The sequence below is a fragment of the Martes martes genome, assembly GCF_963455335.1.
Source record: "Martes martes genome assembly, chromosome: 7".
Classification (NCBI taxonomy): domain Eukaryota; kingdom Metazoa; phylum Chordata; class Mammalia; order Carnivora; family Mustelidae; genus Martes; species Martes martes.
In genome coordinates, this window is record NC_137894.1 from 127,395,082 (window position 1) to 127,411,179 (window position 16,098).

The 16,098-nt window shown below is 39.8% G+C and overlaps 1 protein-coding gene across 1 annotated transcript in view; it reads left to right on the forward strand.

The window, feature by feature from the left end:
* The first annotated feature begins 519 nt into the window (after positions 1 to 519).
* The window catches only part of SNW1 (SNW domain containing 1), a 33,633-nt gene continuing 18,054 nt past the window's right edge, over positions 520 to 16,098 (forward strand). Inside the window, exons 1-3 of the mRNA XM_080807636.1 lie at positions 520 to 567; positions 5,669 to 5,822; positions 10,173 to 10,334. Coding sequence (XP_080663762.1) covers positions 554 to 567; positions 5,669 to 5,822; positions 10,173 to 10,334 — 330 coding nt within the window. The 5' untranslated portion in view covers positions 520 to 553. The remainder of the gene's footprint in view (positions 568 to 5,668; positions 5,823 to 10,172; positions 10,335 to 16,098) is intronic.

Consider the following 16,098-nt stretch of genomic DNA (forward strand, 5'->3'; position numbering starts at 1 on the left):
TACCCAGAAGAAGTGTTGTAAAGGTAACTTACCAAGATCATACAATACCTCCCCAGGAGAGTGTTTTGGGGGTGGGGGGTGGAGTTAGGGGACAGCGTTTAAAGAAAAGTTTCGTGTGTGAATGTTTTTAGAGCGTTCCCAAACTCTCCATTCGACAGTCTCACGATTTCCTGTTGTTTTAAAACCCAGTCACCCTTTTACTGAACGTTGCTCTTGTACTGGAGATCCCTACAATCCGGGAATGAGACTGAGTGGGGAATAAAATAAGCATCTTAAAAGGCATCTCACCTTCGTTATTTTGCCTAGGGAACGCCCTATTTTGTCACACTGTACGAGGGATGCATCTGCCTTTCTTAACTGAAGCCCTTATCTCATAACCGCTCAGTCTGATGAAGACAGAATCGAAGCGTACTCTTGTTCAAAGAACTACAAATCCCAGAAGGCCTTTCGGCCGACGCGCCTGCGTATCGCGGGCTTCTTCCTTTCCCCTCCTCATCTAGGGGAAAGACCCGCCCCGCGGTGCTGTCGCTCGCGCTGGAAGAAGCGGAAGAAGATGGCGCTCACCAGGTGGGTTGTTGATGGGGGTCCTCGATACGGAAGGGTCTGGGAGCACCCACCTTTTTCATTTCTCTGCCCACTGTCTCCGGGCACTGACCTGGCTCGGGACGCAGAGCAACGTGGGCCGCGACCACGGCTAGGCCCTCCTGCCGGCCTCCCGGACGACTAGGCCTCACCGAAGCTGGGGTCTTTCCTGAGCTGTTTCCCGGGTTGAGTTCGTTCTCTCACTAGGGCCGAAAGCCTCGGCGTGGCGAATAGTTCTCCGGCCTCAGATGCCAAGGAGTCGCACGTGTTTTTTGCTTGAGCATCATGGGGTTGTGGAGAGCGCTCCGTCCGGTCCACGGCTCAGGCGGACACGGCGGGGGTGTGGAGGGCAGTGGTTTATTTGGCCGAAGTGAAGCGGCGGGAGCCGACTGCCCGGCTTACCGCCGAGTGTCTGCCGAACTCTCGCCTGTGCCCCGAAACAAGGATTCCTGACAAAAAGAGTGGGGGGGGGGGCGCACTGAACAGAGATTTTTAAATTAGTCACCGTGGTGACCACTGTCTACTAATAATGCGCCGCTGCTCCGTACTTTAACTTTGGACCTTAGAATTTCTTCCGTAGATAGAACCACTTCAGATTTTTGCTGTTCCTAGTTGCCTTGGTAACCGCATGTAAAGTGGTCCCGCCTTTGAGAAAAAGATGTTTAACTGGGAGATTCCGAAGGGTTACGTAACTCCTACTAGTCCGCGCGACCTTGTTGCCCCATCTAAGTAGAAAAACTTTCCCAGCGAATGCAAGCAGGAAAAGTTGAATTGTCAAGGGTGGTTGTAAAGAAAGTAATCGTTTTAGGACATGAGCTTGAGCTCCCTAAACACGCTTGATTCTCTTCACACTTATTTTTCCTGGCTGATGACAGTTATGAGTCCCACAAAATGTTTTATTCAGAAAATTCTTGGGGGAATTCATTTTGAGTGCCTTGCTCAATCCTAGGGATTGTGTGTATACAAAAAAAGAAATCTAACAGTCTTTGCAGGGAAGATGGGGTACAAGGCATACAGACAGGAAATAATAGCGCAGAATATTCACTTGTGTAATACTAAGCTTAAGTGCAAAAGAATTAGATAAATTGAATGGCTGGGGCAACTGGGCGGCTAAGTTGGTTACGCATCTGCCTTCGGCTCTGGTCGTGGGATTGAGCCCCACGTTGGGCTCCCTGTTTAGTGGGGGGTCTCTTTCTCTCTCTCCCTCTGCCTCTCCCTCTCTCTCAAATAAATAAACAAAATCTTTTAGAAAACTAAGTTGAATGGACTAGGGAGGTTTCTTTAGTAAATGTTACAAGCAGCAAACATTTGAGTGCAAAAATTACCAGAGTTAAGAGGAAAGGTATTGTGGAAAAGGTGGAATTTGAAAAGGACACAGGAAAAATAACAGAGATGTTGTGGGTATTGTGTACTTAAAATTGCAGTGGCAGAGTGTAGCTTTGGGAACTACATAGTTTTCTGATTTCGTTGAGTTCTGGTTGATTAATTCCAAGTGAAATGTTATTTATCTCCAAGATCTACCAAGGATTAGTTAACAGCAAGGACTTGACATACTGATGTGTTACAGTACTGGTGTCACCAGTTATTGTTACAAAAGATTTAAAGTCATACTGATTTAGGTCTCTAAATTCAAGTGTATTTGGGGTTATGTATCTTATTATATCCCCTGTGTTTAATATGCTTTATTTGGTGAAGGGAAAAGGGTAGACTAAGATGCCTCAACAGTGGCCCTGTTGATGTTTTGGACTGGATAATTCATTCTGGAATGGGGCTGTCCTATGTATAGTAAGATATTTAGCAGCATCTTTGGCCTCTATCCGTTAGATGCCAGTGGCAGCCCCCCCCCCCCACGCCCGCTCTCCATTCCCTATCACCAAGTCTTGACAATCATAAAGTTTCCAGACACTGTCAAATACCTACATTGTAGTTATTTTGCCCCCCAGTTGAGAACCACTGAGGTAGACTTTCTGCTTGTATATATAGCCTACAGCCCACTGTGTACTCCTTGCCCCTACCCTGCCACCACAGGAATGTGCCTCTTTGTGGGAATGTCATCCTTTACAAGGAACAGCACAATTAAGACCCTCTGGAAGGCTAGAGTATGTTCAGACCCTAATCCAGGCCAAGTTACCTGTTTAGTGGATTGTCTGAACTCTTTGCTTTTGTAGGCTGCCTGCCTTTTTATCATACTAGTAACCAGTTCTTCCAGCAAAAGGTAAAGAAAAGAGAAAATAAGTGAATATTTGGGTTTCTTTGTAACCGTCTTTGTATCCCTCCTATGTATTGGATATACACGGTGTACTGAATATAACTATGGTAAAAGCTCAAAACTTTTGACTCCATTCATCCATCCGTTCATCCATCATTCAGTTAGTATTTGTCCAAGGTCTGCCATGTGCCAGACACTATTCTCGTGCTGGTTTTACAGTATTAAATCAGTTGAGCAAACTCCTTTTTTTTCAAAGCGCTTAGATTTTAGGAAATAGACTATATAGGGGTGTGTGTGTGTGTGTGTGTGTGTGTGTGTGTAAACAAATCAATAATACAATTTCAAGGCACCTGGGTGCCTCAGTTAAGTGGCCGCCTTCTGTTCGGGTCATTATCCCAGAGTCCTAGGATTGAGTCCCGCATCAGGCTCCTTGCACAGCTACGAGTGTGCTTCTCCCTCTGCCTGCCACTCCCCTCCTTTTTTTCTCTCTCTTCCTGACAAAAAAGATAAATAAAATCTTAAAAAAAAAAACACAATTTCAGATAGTAATTACTAGGAATAAGATAAAGATAAAAGGACAGAGTGACTCCAGTGTGTGGGGTGGAGTGCTGTTTTGGATGAGGTGGTCAGAAAACAGCTGGAGGCAGGTATAATTGAGAAGAGACATGAATGCTAAGAAGGAAAGACTAAAAGATCTAGGATGGGGGCCCCCGGCTGGCTTAGTCAGTAGAGCACGTGAGTGTTGATCTTGGGGTTGTAAGTTCAAGCCCCATATTGGGTATAGAGATTACTCATTAAAATCTTTAAAAATGAATGAATGAACAAGATGGGATTGGGACAGGGAAGAACCATAAGAGACTCTTAATCTCACAAAACAAACTGAGGGTTGCTGGGGGTGGGGGGTAGGGAGAGGGTGGTTGGGTTATGGACATTGGGGAGGGTATGTGCTATGGTGAGTGCTGTGAAATGTGTAAGCCTGATGATTCACAGACCTGTACCCCTGGGGCAAATAATACATTATATGTTAATAAAAATAATTTTTAAAAAATAATAAAATGAATGAATGAATGAACTGGGGCAAAGTGTTCTATAAAAGCAATATAGGAAAGAATGTTCTTTTTTTAAAATATTGTATTTATTTATTTGACAGAGAGATAGAGCACAAGTAGGCAGAGCACCAGGCAGAGGGAGAGGGAGAAGCAGGCTCTCCACCAAGCAGGGAGCCTGATGCAGGGCTCGATCCCAGGACCCTAGGATCGTGACCTGAGCCAAAGGCAGCAGCTTAACTGACTGAGCCACCCAGTCACCCCAGGAAAGAATGTTCTTAAATAAATAGAATATTTTATGGCAGATGGAATAGCAAATGTGAAGATCTTGAGATGGTTGAGGTCCGTTGTAGTGACACAAAGATGGTAAATGCGAAGGGCAGCATGAATTTAGTTCTCCTACAAACATTTAAGTAGCCCTTGCTGTGAGCTAGACAATGCCTGGAGAGTTAGGGATGAAAGATGCAGAGGGCATGATTCCTGCAAGTTGCTCAGTCTAGTGAGAAAAAGAAAGGTAAATGAATAGATGATTCTGATAAAGTAAGGTGGATGTTTTAGTAGTGGTACATAGGGAGTCTTGTAGGAGGATGGGTGGGGGCAACTAACCCAAGTTGGGGAGCTCTGAATAAACAAATATGTATTGAATGGTATTTAGACACTGTGCCAAGGGGTTCATAGATTTTCTCATTTAGTACTTAGAGCAACTCTCTGAGGTAGGTAGTCTTTCGATCTCTCTACAGATTAGAAGACAGGTTCAGAGAGGTAGGTAACTTATTTGGGTTACTACCTGACATAGGTAGGATTTGAACTCTGGGCTCTTAACCATCACAGTACTCAACTCTCTAGATCGGATTAGATCCCTCTTATATATGTTGTCATTAGCACTCTGTACTCTTCCTTCGTCATTTAATAGAATTTGTAATTATGGATTTGTATGAGGGATTGTCTCTCCTCTGCAAAACTGTAACCTGTCTTTCTCAGTTTATAGTCTCATTGCCTACCTAGCACAGTACCTGCACCCAAGTGATCAGTATTTTGAATAAATAAGTTCTGTCGTGTACTCAGATACACTTACTAGCCAAGAATCATGAAGAAACCTTAACTTTTCCATTAAATGTATTCATTTATTGGGATCCTTTTATGGTACTTTGGGGTATCGCTAATAATATTTATCATACTACAGAGTTGCAAAGAACTGTTTGGTAGAAAGGCTACTTTGATTAAAGAATAACAAACTACATCTTTAGAATTTCTGCTTTGAATCTTTGACCTCTTAACTGTTAAATTGCCTTCTAAACTAGATACTTTTGGGAAAACACACTTAAATATGCAACTTGTATTTCCTTTATCCATCTCTTTGTTACATTCAGTGTTGATCCTTATTTTTTTTGTATTGACACTAAAATGTTAACAGTAAGAAGCTTAAAAGTAAACCAGTTAAAAAAATAAGGACTCCGAAAATAGTAAAAACACTAAGGCAACCATATACTGGGGATTTATCCCCTGGGTAATTGAGGATGCTTCCTTGCTTGTTATAGGAAAGGAAATGTCGAAGTATAAAGACTCAGTAGTTTATCTATTACATGAATTATCTGTTAATTCTTTTATTCTGGGCACCTAGTCAAACGTTTTTTATTGTATGTCTCCAAGTACTTATTTCTTACCAGACAAAATAAAATGACTGATATTTCATACTGCCATAAATCATTGAAATGTTTGACCTTCTGCTCAAGGTAAAAGATATTATGGTAAAAGTCTCTGATGGCCAAATTACAATGATCAAATGTAAGAATTTTTTTAAAATTCTGACTTTTATCATCTTTGCTTATAGCTTTTTACCTGCACCTACTCAGCTATCTCAGGACCAGCTTGAGGCTGAAGAAAAGGCAAGATCCCAGAGATCACGACAGACCTCACTGGTCTCCTCCCGAAGAGAACCTCCCCCATACGGGTACCGGAAGGGCTGGATACCTCGGTTATTAGAGGTAAGTAATTGTGCTGACCCTTGTAGAAAAATTTAAACCGTAGAACTTCTGCATATGAATGCCAATATGCTAGAAATCCTGGTTGTGAGTTCGTAAGACATATACTCCCCTTAGGGCATTGATCTTTTTCTTCTTGCTTATTATCACTGCTTTGTGATCACAAGAGAATTGTACCTGCTTATGTGTCTTCTTATGTCCAACTATTAAACTTGTACAAAAGAAACTAACATATCCTCTATAAATATAGCAACTACCGCATATGGAAAATAATGGGAGGAGAAAATGGAAGAACAAGTTCTTGTTCAGGTGCCTTTCCCTCCCTTCTCCTTGAATGCACAATGCTACTTTACCCTGCAGAGATAGCCTTCCTCTGGGGAAAACTCCAGCAGTATATCTTTTTCTGATTTTCTTCCCATTAAGTATAGTGGCAAGAGCACTGGCAAGAAGTTTAAAAGAATAAATAAAAGTAAGTGTTTTGCGCCATACCTGTGCTGCTTACTGTTTGTGGGATCCTGGGCAGATCCTGACCTCTCTTCATTTGTTTTCTTGTCTTCAGTTTGAGAATGTTTATATAGGTCTAATATATGGATTAGATACATTTTTTAGAAGGTATAAGAGAATTTGTTGGTTGGTTTGGAGGCAGTGAGGGAGAAAGAAGAAAATTGGAAAGATCTTTTTAAATCTCTAGCTTGTTCCCAGAAAACAAACTTCTTTGGCAGTACCTGTCCTCTCAGTTACTCTGTGTCCTGTACTACAGTTCAGTACATATTCCTTTTCCCTGATTCCAGGGCAGAATTCCCATGCTTGACCACCTTTTTCATTTAGGAAGAAAAGCAAATATTTGAGACTTAAGTTTTGCTTCCCCAAGACCACTTCCTCTTTGATCAAGCCTTTTTCTTCTCCATCTCTCAATATTCCTTCTGACTCCTACAAATTTTCTCCCTCCACTTCCCAAGGAATGTCCCTGCCCTATTAAAACTCTCTGTTCTTACACCATTCATTTTTGTACCCACATACTTTCATTTTATGGAATTTGTTACATTCTATTCTGTTGTGATTTTTACCTAACAAATGTGGAGGGCATGAGCCCTTGCCTTTTTTTGTATGTCTCCAAGGGGTGATCCTAGTAAACTAAGTATTCATTGGACTGAAATTTGTTGCTTCGCACCCAACAAGATGCCATCTGTATTCTCAGTCTCTCCCATGATTAGCATCCCCCCCTACCTACCAGAACACTCTATAGAGCCTTGAAGACAAACTCCCAACTAGATCATGTCTTCTAAAAAAATGTCCTTGTTTTTTTTTCCTCAGCTCTCCTCTAGACCTTATTAATTCTAATATGTGAAGGCCAGTCTTACTAAAATTACTATGGGATTGTTGTTATTGCTTTTGTTTTCACTGATGGTATAATTTGTGAGAAGCAGGGCAAAATAAAAGATTATCAAGGAGGTTATAATGCCCTCTTATCTGGGGCAAAAAGGTAGTGATTGGCATTATCACATTATCAGAGAAGGATAGTGCATCTCTTTGGAGGGATGCTGGATATTCTTTGTTTGCCTCTCAACAGATCATAGGGCAGGGGGTGGCAGGCATCATTTTACGTACAACAGAAATCTCATCCTTATTTCCATTTCAGCATTATGACATTCAGGGACTATTAACTTTTTAAAATCTTACTTGACAAAAGCTTTCATATATCCTGGTGGAACAGAACAGTTTATTTGAAAATCAAACCAAAATGGCCAGCTAATCTGGAAATACTGTGAATACTTTTGTAGGGGAGTGAACGTTCTATGGAGAAAGCATTTTGTTCTAGTTTTCAAAGTAAAAGCTATGATTTTCTGGCAAGCTTAATGACTGCATAATGCCACATCCACAGTTCTGAAGTGCTTATTATAGTTCAAGAACCCCAGCAAATCTGAGCATGTGTCACAGTGATGGCCTGGGTACAGGTAGCACCTTTCTTGGGAATGCTGTAACAATTTTCTGCCCAGTTTATAAGAAAATGTCTCTCTAAGCTTTATTGTTTGTTTGTTTTTAAAAATGTCAGAATTTTTCTTCAGCAGATCATCATATTGTACCTAGGAAATCACATATTCAAGATCTAATGGAATATTTCTTGAAGGAGAAGCTCTTATAAAAGTTGTTATTTTTGGGACACCTGGGTGGTCAGTTGGTTAAGCATCTGCCTTTGGCTCAGGTCATGATCCCAAGGTCCTGGGATTAAGCCCCACATCAGGCTCCTTGCTCAGTGGGGAGCCTGCTTCTCCCTCTCCCTCTGCCTGCCTCTCCCCCTACGTGTGTTCTCTCTCACTGTGTCAAATAAATAAATAAAATCTTTTTTTTTAAAGTTGTCATTTTCATAAGGTTTTTTTTTGTCAAACCTCCTCTAAGTGTTTGATTTTAATATTTTTTCCTATCTTGTATGTAAGTGATGAATCCCTGAGTAATACTCCTGAAATTAGTATTGCACTGTATGTTAACTAGCTAGAATTTAAATAAAAATTGAAAAAAATATTTTTTCTATCATTTTTTAGTAGTACTGACTTGCCCTTTTTTGAACTAAAAGAAGGGAATTTTAGTTCAGTAGAAAACACGAAGTTTTTTGGAGTCAAAAGATCTGAGTTCAGGTCCTGCATATGCTAGCTATGACATCTTGGGAAAATCACTTAACTTTGTTAAACTTGAATTTTTTCCATGTGAAAATATGAGATGCTGAAGAAATACAAGAATTAAATGAGTGTAGGTACGCCTAGGTGGCTCAGACCTTAAGTGTCTGCCTTTGGCTCAAGCGTGATCCCAGGGTCCTGGGATCAAACCCCACATCAGGCTCCCTGCTTAGCAGGAAGCCCGATTCTCCCTCTTCCACTCCCCCTACTTGTGTTGCCTCTCTTGCTGTGTCTCTCTCTGTCAAATAAATAAATAAAGTCTTAAAAAAATAAAAAAGAAGAGGGTGCCTGGGCGGTTCAGAGGGTTAAGCCTCTGCCTTCGGCTTGGGTCACGATCTCAGAGTCCTGGGATCCAGGCCTGCATCGGGCTCTCTGCTCAGTGGGGAGCCTGCTTCCCCTCTCTCTCTGCCTGCCTCTCTGCCTACTAGTGATCTCTCTCTCTCCCTCTCTCTGTCAAATAAATAAATAAAAATCTTAAGAAAAAAAAAAGATTTTTAAAAAAGAATTAAAGACGTGTGGATTATATTTTGTACGTTGTGATAAGGTCCTAAGCAAATATTACTAAATTTAACAAAATTATTTAAAAATTATATTTACTATTTCTTTGCTTATTTGGTGAGCTACCTTTTTTGGTAATGCTAAACTTCATCAAAAGGCTTTACTTCAGGGCGCCTGGGGGCTCAGTTCTTTAAGCATCTGCCTTCAGCTCAGGTCATGATCCCAGGGTCCTAGGATCGAGTCCCACATCGGGCTCCCTATTCCACAGAGCCTGCTTCTCCCTCTGCCTTGGCCTCTCTTTCTGTCTCTCTGTCACTGTCTCTTAGGAATAAATTTTTTAAAAAAATCTTTAAAACAGGCTTTACTTAGCTTGTTCTACTTTAGAAGTCTTCATCCTCTCTTCTAAATAATTGTATACAGTCACCATTAGAAATGTGGTGAACTCATTTCTGGGGCTTTCCTATTCTCTTTATTTGCTTCTCATGGAACATGAATCAATCTGGTATTAAAATCTGATTCAAAAAAAAATTCTTTACATTTCTGTCCCATTGTAGCTTAAATGGTTACTAAGAAAATTATATATGCTAAAACTAAAAATTTTTTCCTTGTCCTAAACACTCGGCTTAATTTCTTAATGTATTGTAAATATATAAAAATCCAGATTCGTTGCCGTGGTTTAGAAGCCCTTTCATGATCTGGTGTTTTTCTACCCATGCAAGCTTATCACCTGTGTGTCTTCTCTATCCACAGCAGGCTTCAGCCCCACATTGGGACTTCTTTCCTAGAACATTCCAAGTTCATTCTTGCAGCAAGGCCTTCACGCTATTTGCTCTGCCTAGAAAGTGCTTCCCTTAGATCTTCTTATGCCTGATTTCTCATTATTCAGGTTATATCTCACGTTACTTCTTCACAAAGGCCATCCCTACTGCCCTATTGAAAGTAGCCTGTCCTTGCAGTCACATTATATTTTCAAAGCATTATCACAAGCCAAAGATTAGGCTTTTTATAAAAATCTTTGCCCACTAGAATATACAATGTACAAGACCAAGGACCTCTGTTTTCTTTATTGCTATATCTCTTGCATCTAGCATAACAACGTCTCAATGATTGTGGAATGAATGAATGTATCTTGAATCTGAAATTACGATTAAATATTCTTACTTCCTTTCTTTTTAATATACAGGATTTTGGAGATGGAGGTGCTTTTCCAGAGATCCATGTGGCCCAGTATCCACTGGATATGGGGCGAAAGAAAAAAATGTCAAATGCACTGGCCATTCAAGTGGATGCTGAAGGAAAAATTAAATATGATGCAATTGCTCGGCAAGGACAGTCAAAAGACAAGGTAATCCTCTCAGTGATAGATACTTTTTGAAGAGGTTTTTTTTGTTTGTTTTTATTTTATACTGTATAAATGATACATATCTGGCCATTTAGTTTTATAAAAATTAGCAATGAGGGGCACCTGGGTGACTCAGTTGGTTAAGCTTGATTTCAGCTCAGGTCATGATCTCGGGGTCCTGGGATCAAGCCCCGTGTTGGGCTCCACGCTCAATGGGGAGTCTGCTTGAGGATGCTCGCTCTCTGTCTCTCCCTCTCCCTCTGCCCCTCCCCTTGCTCATGCAGTCTCACTCTCTCTCACAGTTAAAAAAAAAAAAAAAGTAGCAATGAAATATGCTTAGGCTAACTGAAGATAGGACTTCATAACAATATGAACAATAAATTATTGCAATATATTGCAGTAGCAATATGTTAAAACAATGACTTTTTCCTATAAAGTCTCCCAAATCGATGAAAACTTATATATATTTAAGGTTTTCATCTATTTGTTTAACATTTTAAAAACAATTTGAAATTGTTAAATTTTTATTGTTTAAAGCTCTTTTATAGTATTAACATTTTTTAAATACTAGAAATTTGTTCAAAATCTACAATTCCAGCCCCCGCAAAAAAGTGAAAATTTAGATTTTGTGTATAGTCTTCTGATTCTTTCTCGTGTACTTACAAAGTACTTACATAGATATCTGATTATTTTAAGGGTTCATTTGAATTACACTAACTTTTTTCTCCTTAAGTATAAAACTGGCACTTGCTATCTAGATTTATGATGGCCCTGCTTACAAAGTAATCCAAAGACCAAAAATAAAATTTACTTAAAATAATCTCATCACAGAGCAGCTACACTCAGAGCCAAGGAACTGTTTTTAAGAAGACCTAGTTTTTTCCCTTGTAAATAAGTGCTCCACATAAAGGTAGAGATCTCTTTAGAATTGAATATATTGGGAAAAATACTTGAGAACCTTCAGTACCTGCCCTTTGTCTCACTGTCCTGGAAACATTTTCATTTTACCTTCTAAAGTAACACTGATGACAACCCATCCTCTGCTCCTGCATCAAGAACTCCTGAGTTCTTAGGGAAAACAGTTACACTGTCATGCACGTCTGTGTCTTAGGTTTCAACTGGGCTCCCTTGGTGTTCCTCCAAGCTCTTAACTCCTTTTCTTCTCCATCTCTCAGCTTAACAGGTGGCTAGGTGACATCTGTTTGTGTACAAAGACTAGTGGAAGAAAATTGTCCACTTTCTTTATCCTGGCTTTCTCTCTTGATGTTTCCTTTTGTCTCTCTAAGAAAGCTCTTATATCTAAACCTAATCTTGCCAGGTGTGCTCTCGTGTGTCCTGGATCTCATTCCTTAACCTCTTCTTTACAACTTCACTTTTTCTTTATTCTTCTTAACCATGACTTTCACCTCCCCTCCTCTATTGGCTCCTTCCTGTGAGCTTTTATTTATTTTTTTTTTAAGATTTTATTTATTTATTTGACAGAGAGACAGAGGTCACAAGTAGGCAGAGAGGCAGGCGGGTGGGCGGGAGGGGAGCAGTCTCTGCTGAGCAGAGAGCCCGGTGCGGGGCTCGATCCCAGGACCCTGAGACCATGACCTGACCCAAAGGCAGAGGCTTAACCCACTGAGCCACCCTGGCGCCCCCTGTGAGCTTTTTAAATATGCTTGTTTTTCTTATCTCATCTTTTGTAAGAAAATTTTTCTCTGACTACCCTCAGGACTCCCTTTAACTACCACCAAATTTGCACCTAGTTTTCTTCACTTTCCTTCAAGCTTTTTGCTTGTTGTTAACCTGTTCTACTTCTTCACTTTCTTTCATTCTTCATTTCACTGTAATAGAGCCTCATCTCAGCCAGTCTGCAGAGATAAACTCTGGCAAAGGTCTCTAAGACTTTGTTTCTCACAACACCATTTCTTTGACTAATCTAATTTATTCCCTTGGCTAAAATTGCCACTTAGTTTGATGACTGTTGGATCTGTGTCTCCAGCCCAGTTTTCTCTTCTGGGCTCCAGGTCCTTATATTTTAGTGCCTGCGACAGCAGATCTATTAGATTTTCCCAAAGCTCATCAAACCCAATTAAGTGTGTAATTTTCCACTTAATCTACCTTCTCTTATTCTCTGACTCAGCCACTGGCAGTGACATCTTCTGATTGACTATGCTAAAAGTCTGGGAGTTCTTTCTCCCCCATTATTTTATTGATTTTTTAAAAATACACTAATAATAAGTTCTTACTGTAGAAGATATCAACAGTACATAAGTATGTATATAAAGTTCTGCCTACTTCTCCCACTTTACTTCATGGAGGTAAATACTGTTACTCTAATGATATACATACTTCCAGATCTTTGTTGTGGATTTAGACATTGATGTATACATATTCCCACTTTACATACACACACACAAACATCTTTTTTTTTAAACATGAATGAGATTTTAATATTCATAACTTTCATAGACTTGCTTTTTTTACTTAATATGTTTTAAAGATTTTTATTAGTATATATAGGTCTGCTTTAGTTTTTTTTTTTTTTTTTTAAGATTTGTTTATTTTAGGAAGAAAGTGTGTTCATGTGTAGGGGAGGAGCAGAAGGAGGGAGAGAATCTCAAGCATACTCAGCACTGAGCACAGAGCCTGACATGGTACTCAATATCATGACCTGAGCCAAAACCAAGAGTCAGAGGCTTAACCGCTGACCCACCCAGGTACCCTGCTCTGTTTTATTTTTTAAAAATCTATATAAAAGGGTGCCTGGGTGGCTCAGTGGGTTAAGCCTCTGCCTTTGGCTCAGGTCATGATCTTAGGGTCCTGGGATCGAGCCCCGCATCGGGCTCTCTGCTCAGCGGGGAGCCTGCTTCCCCGCTCTCTCTCTCTGCCTGCCTCTCTGCCTGCTTATGATCTCTCTCTCTCTCAAATAAATAAAATCTTTAAAAAAATAAAAAATAAGTAAAAGTCTATATAGAATTCCGTGGTGTGCTTGGGTTTATATTTTTATTTTTAAGCATTGGTGGTTTAAAAAAAAAAAGCATTGGTTTCTAATTCTTTAGTTTTCAGACAGTACTTTATGTAAGATCCATGTACAAATACCTTTTGGACATGAATATTTGTGTAAAATAGATTCTTAGTGGACTTACTGGGTCAAAGGATATTCAGATGTCAGATGTGACACATAAAGCTATGTGTTCTCTAAAAAGACTTTGCCGAACACATTCCATTTTATTTTGTTTCCCTTCGGCTCTCCATCTGTTTAGTCACCGTGATTTATCTTCTTAAGACTTCTCAACTATGTACCCTTCTCTGCTACTTAATTCAGGCCCTTATTGTTTCTTGCTTTATTTACCACAGCAGAGTCTGAACCCATCTCCTTGGCATTTGTTTTGCCTACCTAGGAAAACAAATTCATCCTTATTTATTTGTTTGGCCTTCTCTCTCTCTCTCTTCCACATACACACATGCACAAGTGTGCACACTTATAATCTTTCCACGACCTTAAGGGTAACCAGCCAATCTCCTTATGGCACACTTGACCCCCTCCTTACCTTTCTAACCTAGTCTCAACTCTCATGACCAGAACACTGAAATCCAAAAGTAAAAAAGTCCAGTTTTAGCCATTCTCTTTATTTTCAGTACAAAGTAATCACCACTTTGAGTGGTTGTTAAAGAAGAAAAAACTTTCATGGTGCCCAGCTAGCTCAGTCAGTGGAGCATGTGACTGTTGATCTTGGGGTTGTGAGTTCGAGCCCCCACATTGGATGTAGAGATGTCTTAAAATTTTTTTTTAGTCTTTAAAAAAAAAAGAAGAAGAAAAAGCTTTCAGGCATTTTCTTTGAAGATCTGCTCTGAGGAACTACTGGCAGCTCCCCTAATATGGTGCATTCTCTCTTACCATGGGAACTTCCCATGGATGCCCTCCTATGTATGGAAAAGCCCTCCCCATATTCTTTGATGAAATTCTATTGCTTTCAAACTGCAGCTCGCTCTTCACTGTTTCAGGGTACTCCTCCTAATCTTCTTTGGCTAAATAGGGTTTCTTTTCTTCCTCTTCCCTGTGTTTATCATAGCAGTCATCATCTTTTGCTTTACTTAACCATTCACCACTATCTATGTCATTTGACTATAAGCTCTATGAAGACAGAAAATATATCTTCAGGATTCCTCTTTGTCACCTTAGTGCCTGATAGCTTGGCACACAGACATTTGTCAGTGATTCTTGGAGAAATGATAGCAGTTTTCATTGAATAACAGAGCCAGTAGGGAAGCATAGTTCATTCCTGCAAAAGGAAGAAATATGTCTCTATACAGCAGGACACACAATGTCCCTGTGCCATGGAGGCCTTCATTGGGCTTTAGCTGCCTTTGTTTTGACACATCTCTCATTCTTTGGAATAATCGCTATTCTTTATTGGTATGGACTGCCTCTCCTCTCATTGGTTGGGAAAAGGCAACACTTTAGGACAACAGTTTGGTATTGGCAGGTTGATAATTTTGAATGTTTACCATTTTAGCCCAATTTTGCATTAACTTTCAATATTGGAAACCACAAATTTTCTGATGCCCAGAGAATGTCTGAAAGTTTGTTTTCTTTCTTTCTTTTTTCTTTCTCTAACAACCATGTATGTTGGTGATTATTTTGGTTTGAAAGTAGAATGGAGTTAGAGTGTTAAAAGTGTTAGAACTGTTTATTTTTAGATTTCTGTATTCTGCCCAAAAAGGTCTCTAAAATAATATTCCTTTGTACATGTTTGTCTGTAATGTAGCCATTACAGATGAATCCAGAACTAATATTCTACAGAGGTACCACTCAGAGGTTCAACCCTGACCCTAACCCTAATCCATTCTTTTTTTATTAACATATAATGTATTATTAGCCCCAGGGGTACAGGTCTGTGAATCGCCAGGTTTACACACTTCACAGCACTCACCATAGCACATACCCTCCCCAATGTCCATAACCGAACCCCAGTCCTAATCCTAAGGGAGGAAGCTGTGCATGTGTCGGGACAGGACGTATATAGGAATTCTCTGTACCTTACTGTTAATTTTGCTGTGAACCTAAAACTCTAAAAACAGTTTTTAAACACACACCCACACACAATGAAGATTTTTTTTAACAGAATGAGCAGGGCACTGAATTAATTCAGAAGGAGGATAGTGAATAGAGTGGCTGTCTGGACTGTTCTAACATTGTTCCTGGTGGATATGCTTCCTTGCTGGACTTTATGCCCTGGAATATACATTTGAGCTTCTTACACAAATTTTAATAAGTATTTTAATTTTTTAAAAAGTGGATGGGTTAATGCATGAAGTTTTTGAATGCATGTAATAATTCAACATTAACTGAGTACATGTTTGCAAATGGATATGGAGGAGGGGACACTTCTTGATTGTTTGGGACTGTCTTGGGCATTGTATAATGTTTAACATTACTGCCACTACCTATTAAATGCCTGTAGTGCCTTGGAGGTGGCAGCAGTGCCCTATTTTAAAACCACCAATTTTCCTGTTTTGGCTACTAAATGTGGCTTTAAAATGGGGCTTTAAAAATTCATTATCATTCAGGAGGCTGATGTTCAGAGTCTTTGGCATAGGATGAAAACAGCTTATTGGATTATTGACTTTGTTTTAGAGTGCAAAGATTTCTGATTTATATCAGAAGGATCTCGTTTTCTTCAGAAACATGAGAGTTCTCACTGAAATATTAATAGTGAAAGGTCAAGAATGGTAAATGCTAGCCCTAGGTATAAGAGATTAAGAAAAAAGGCAAGAT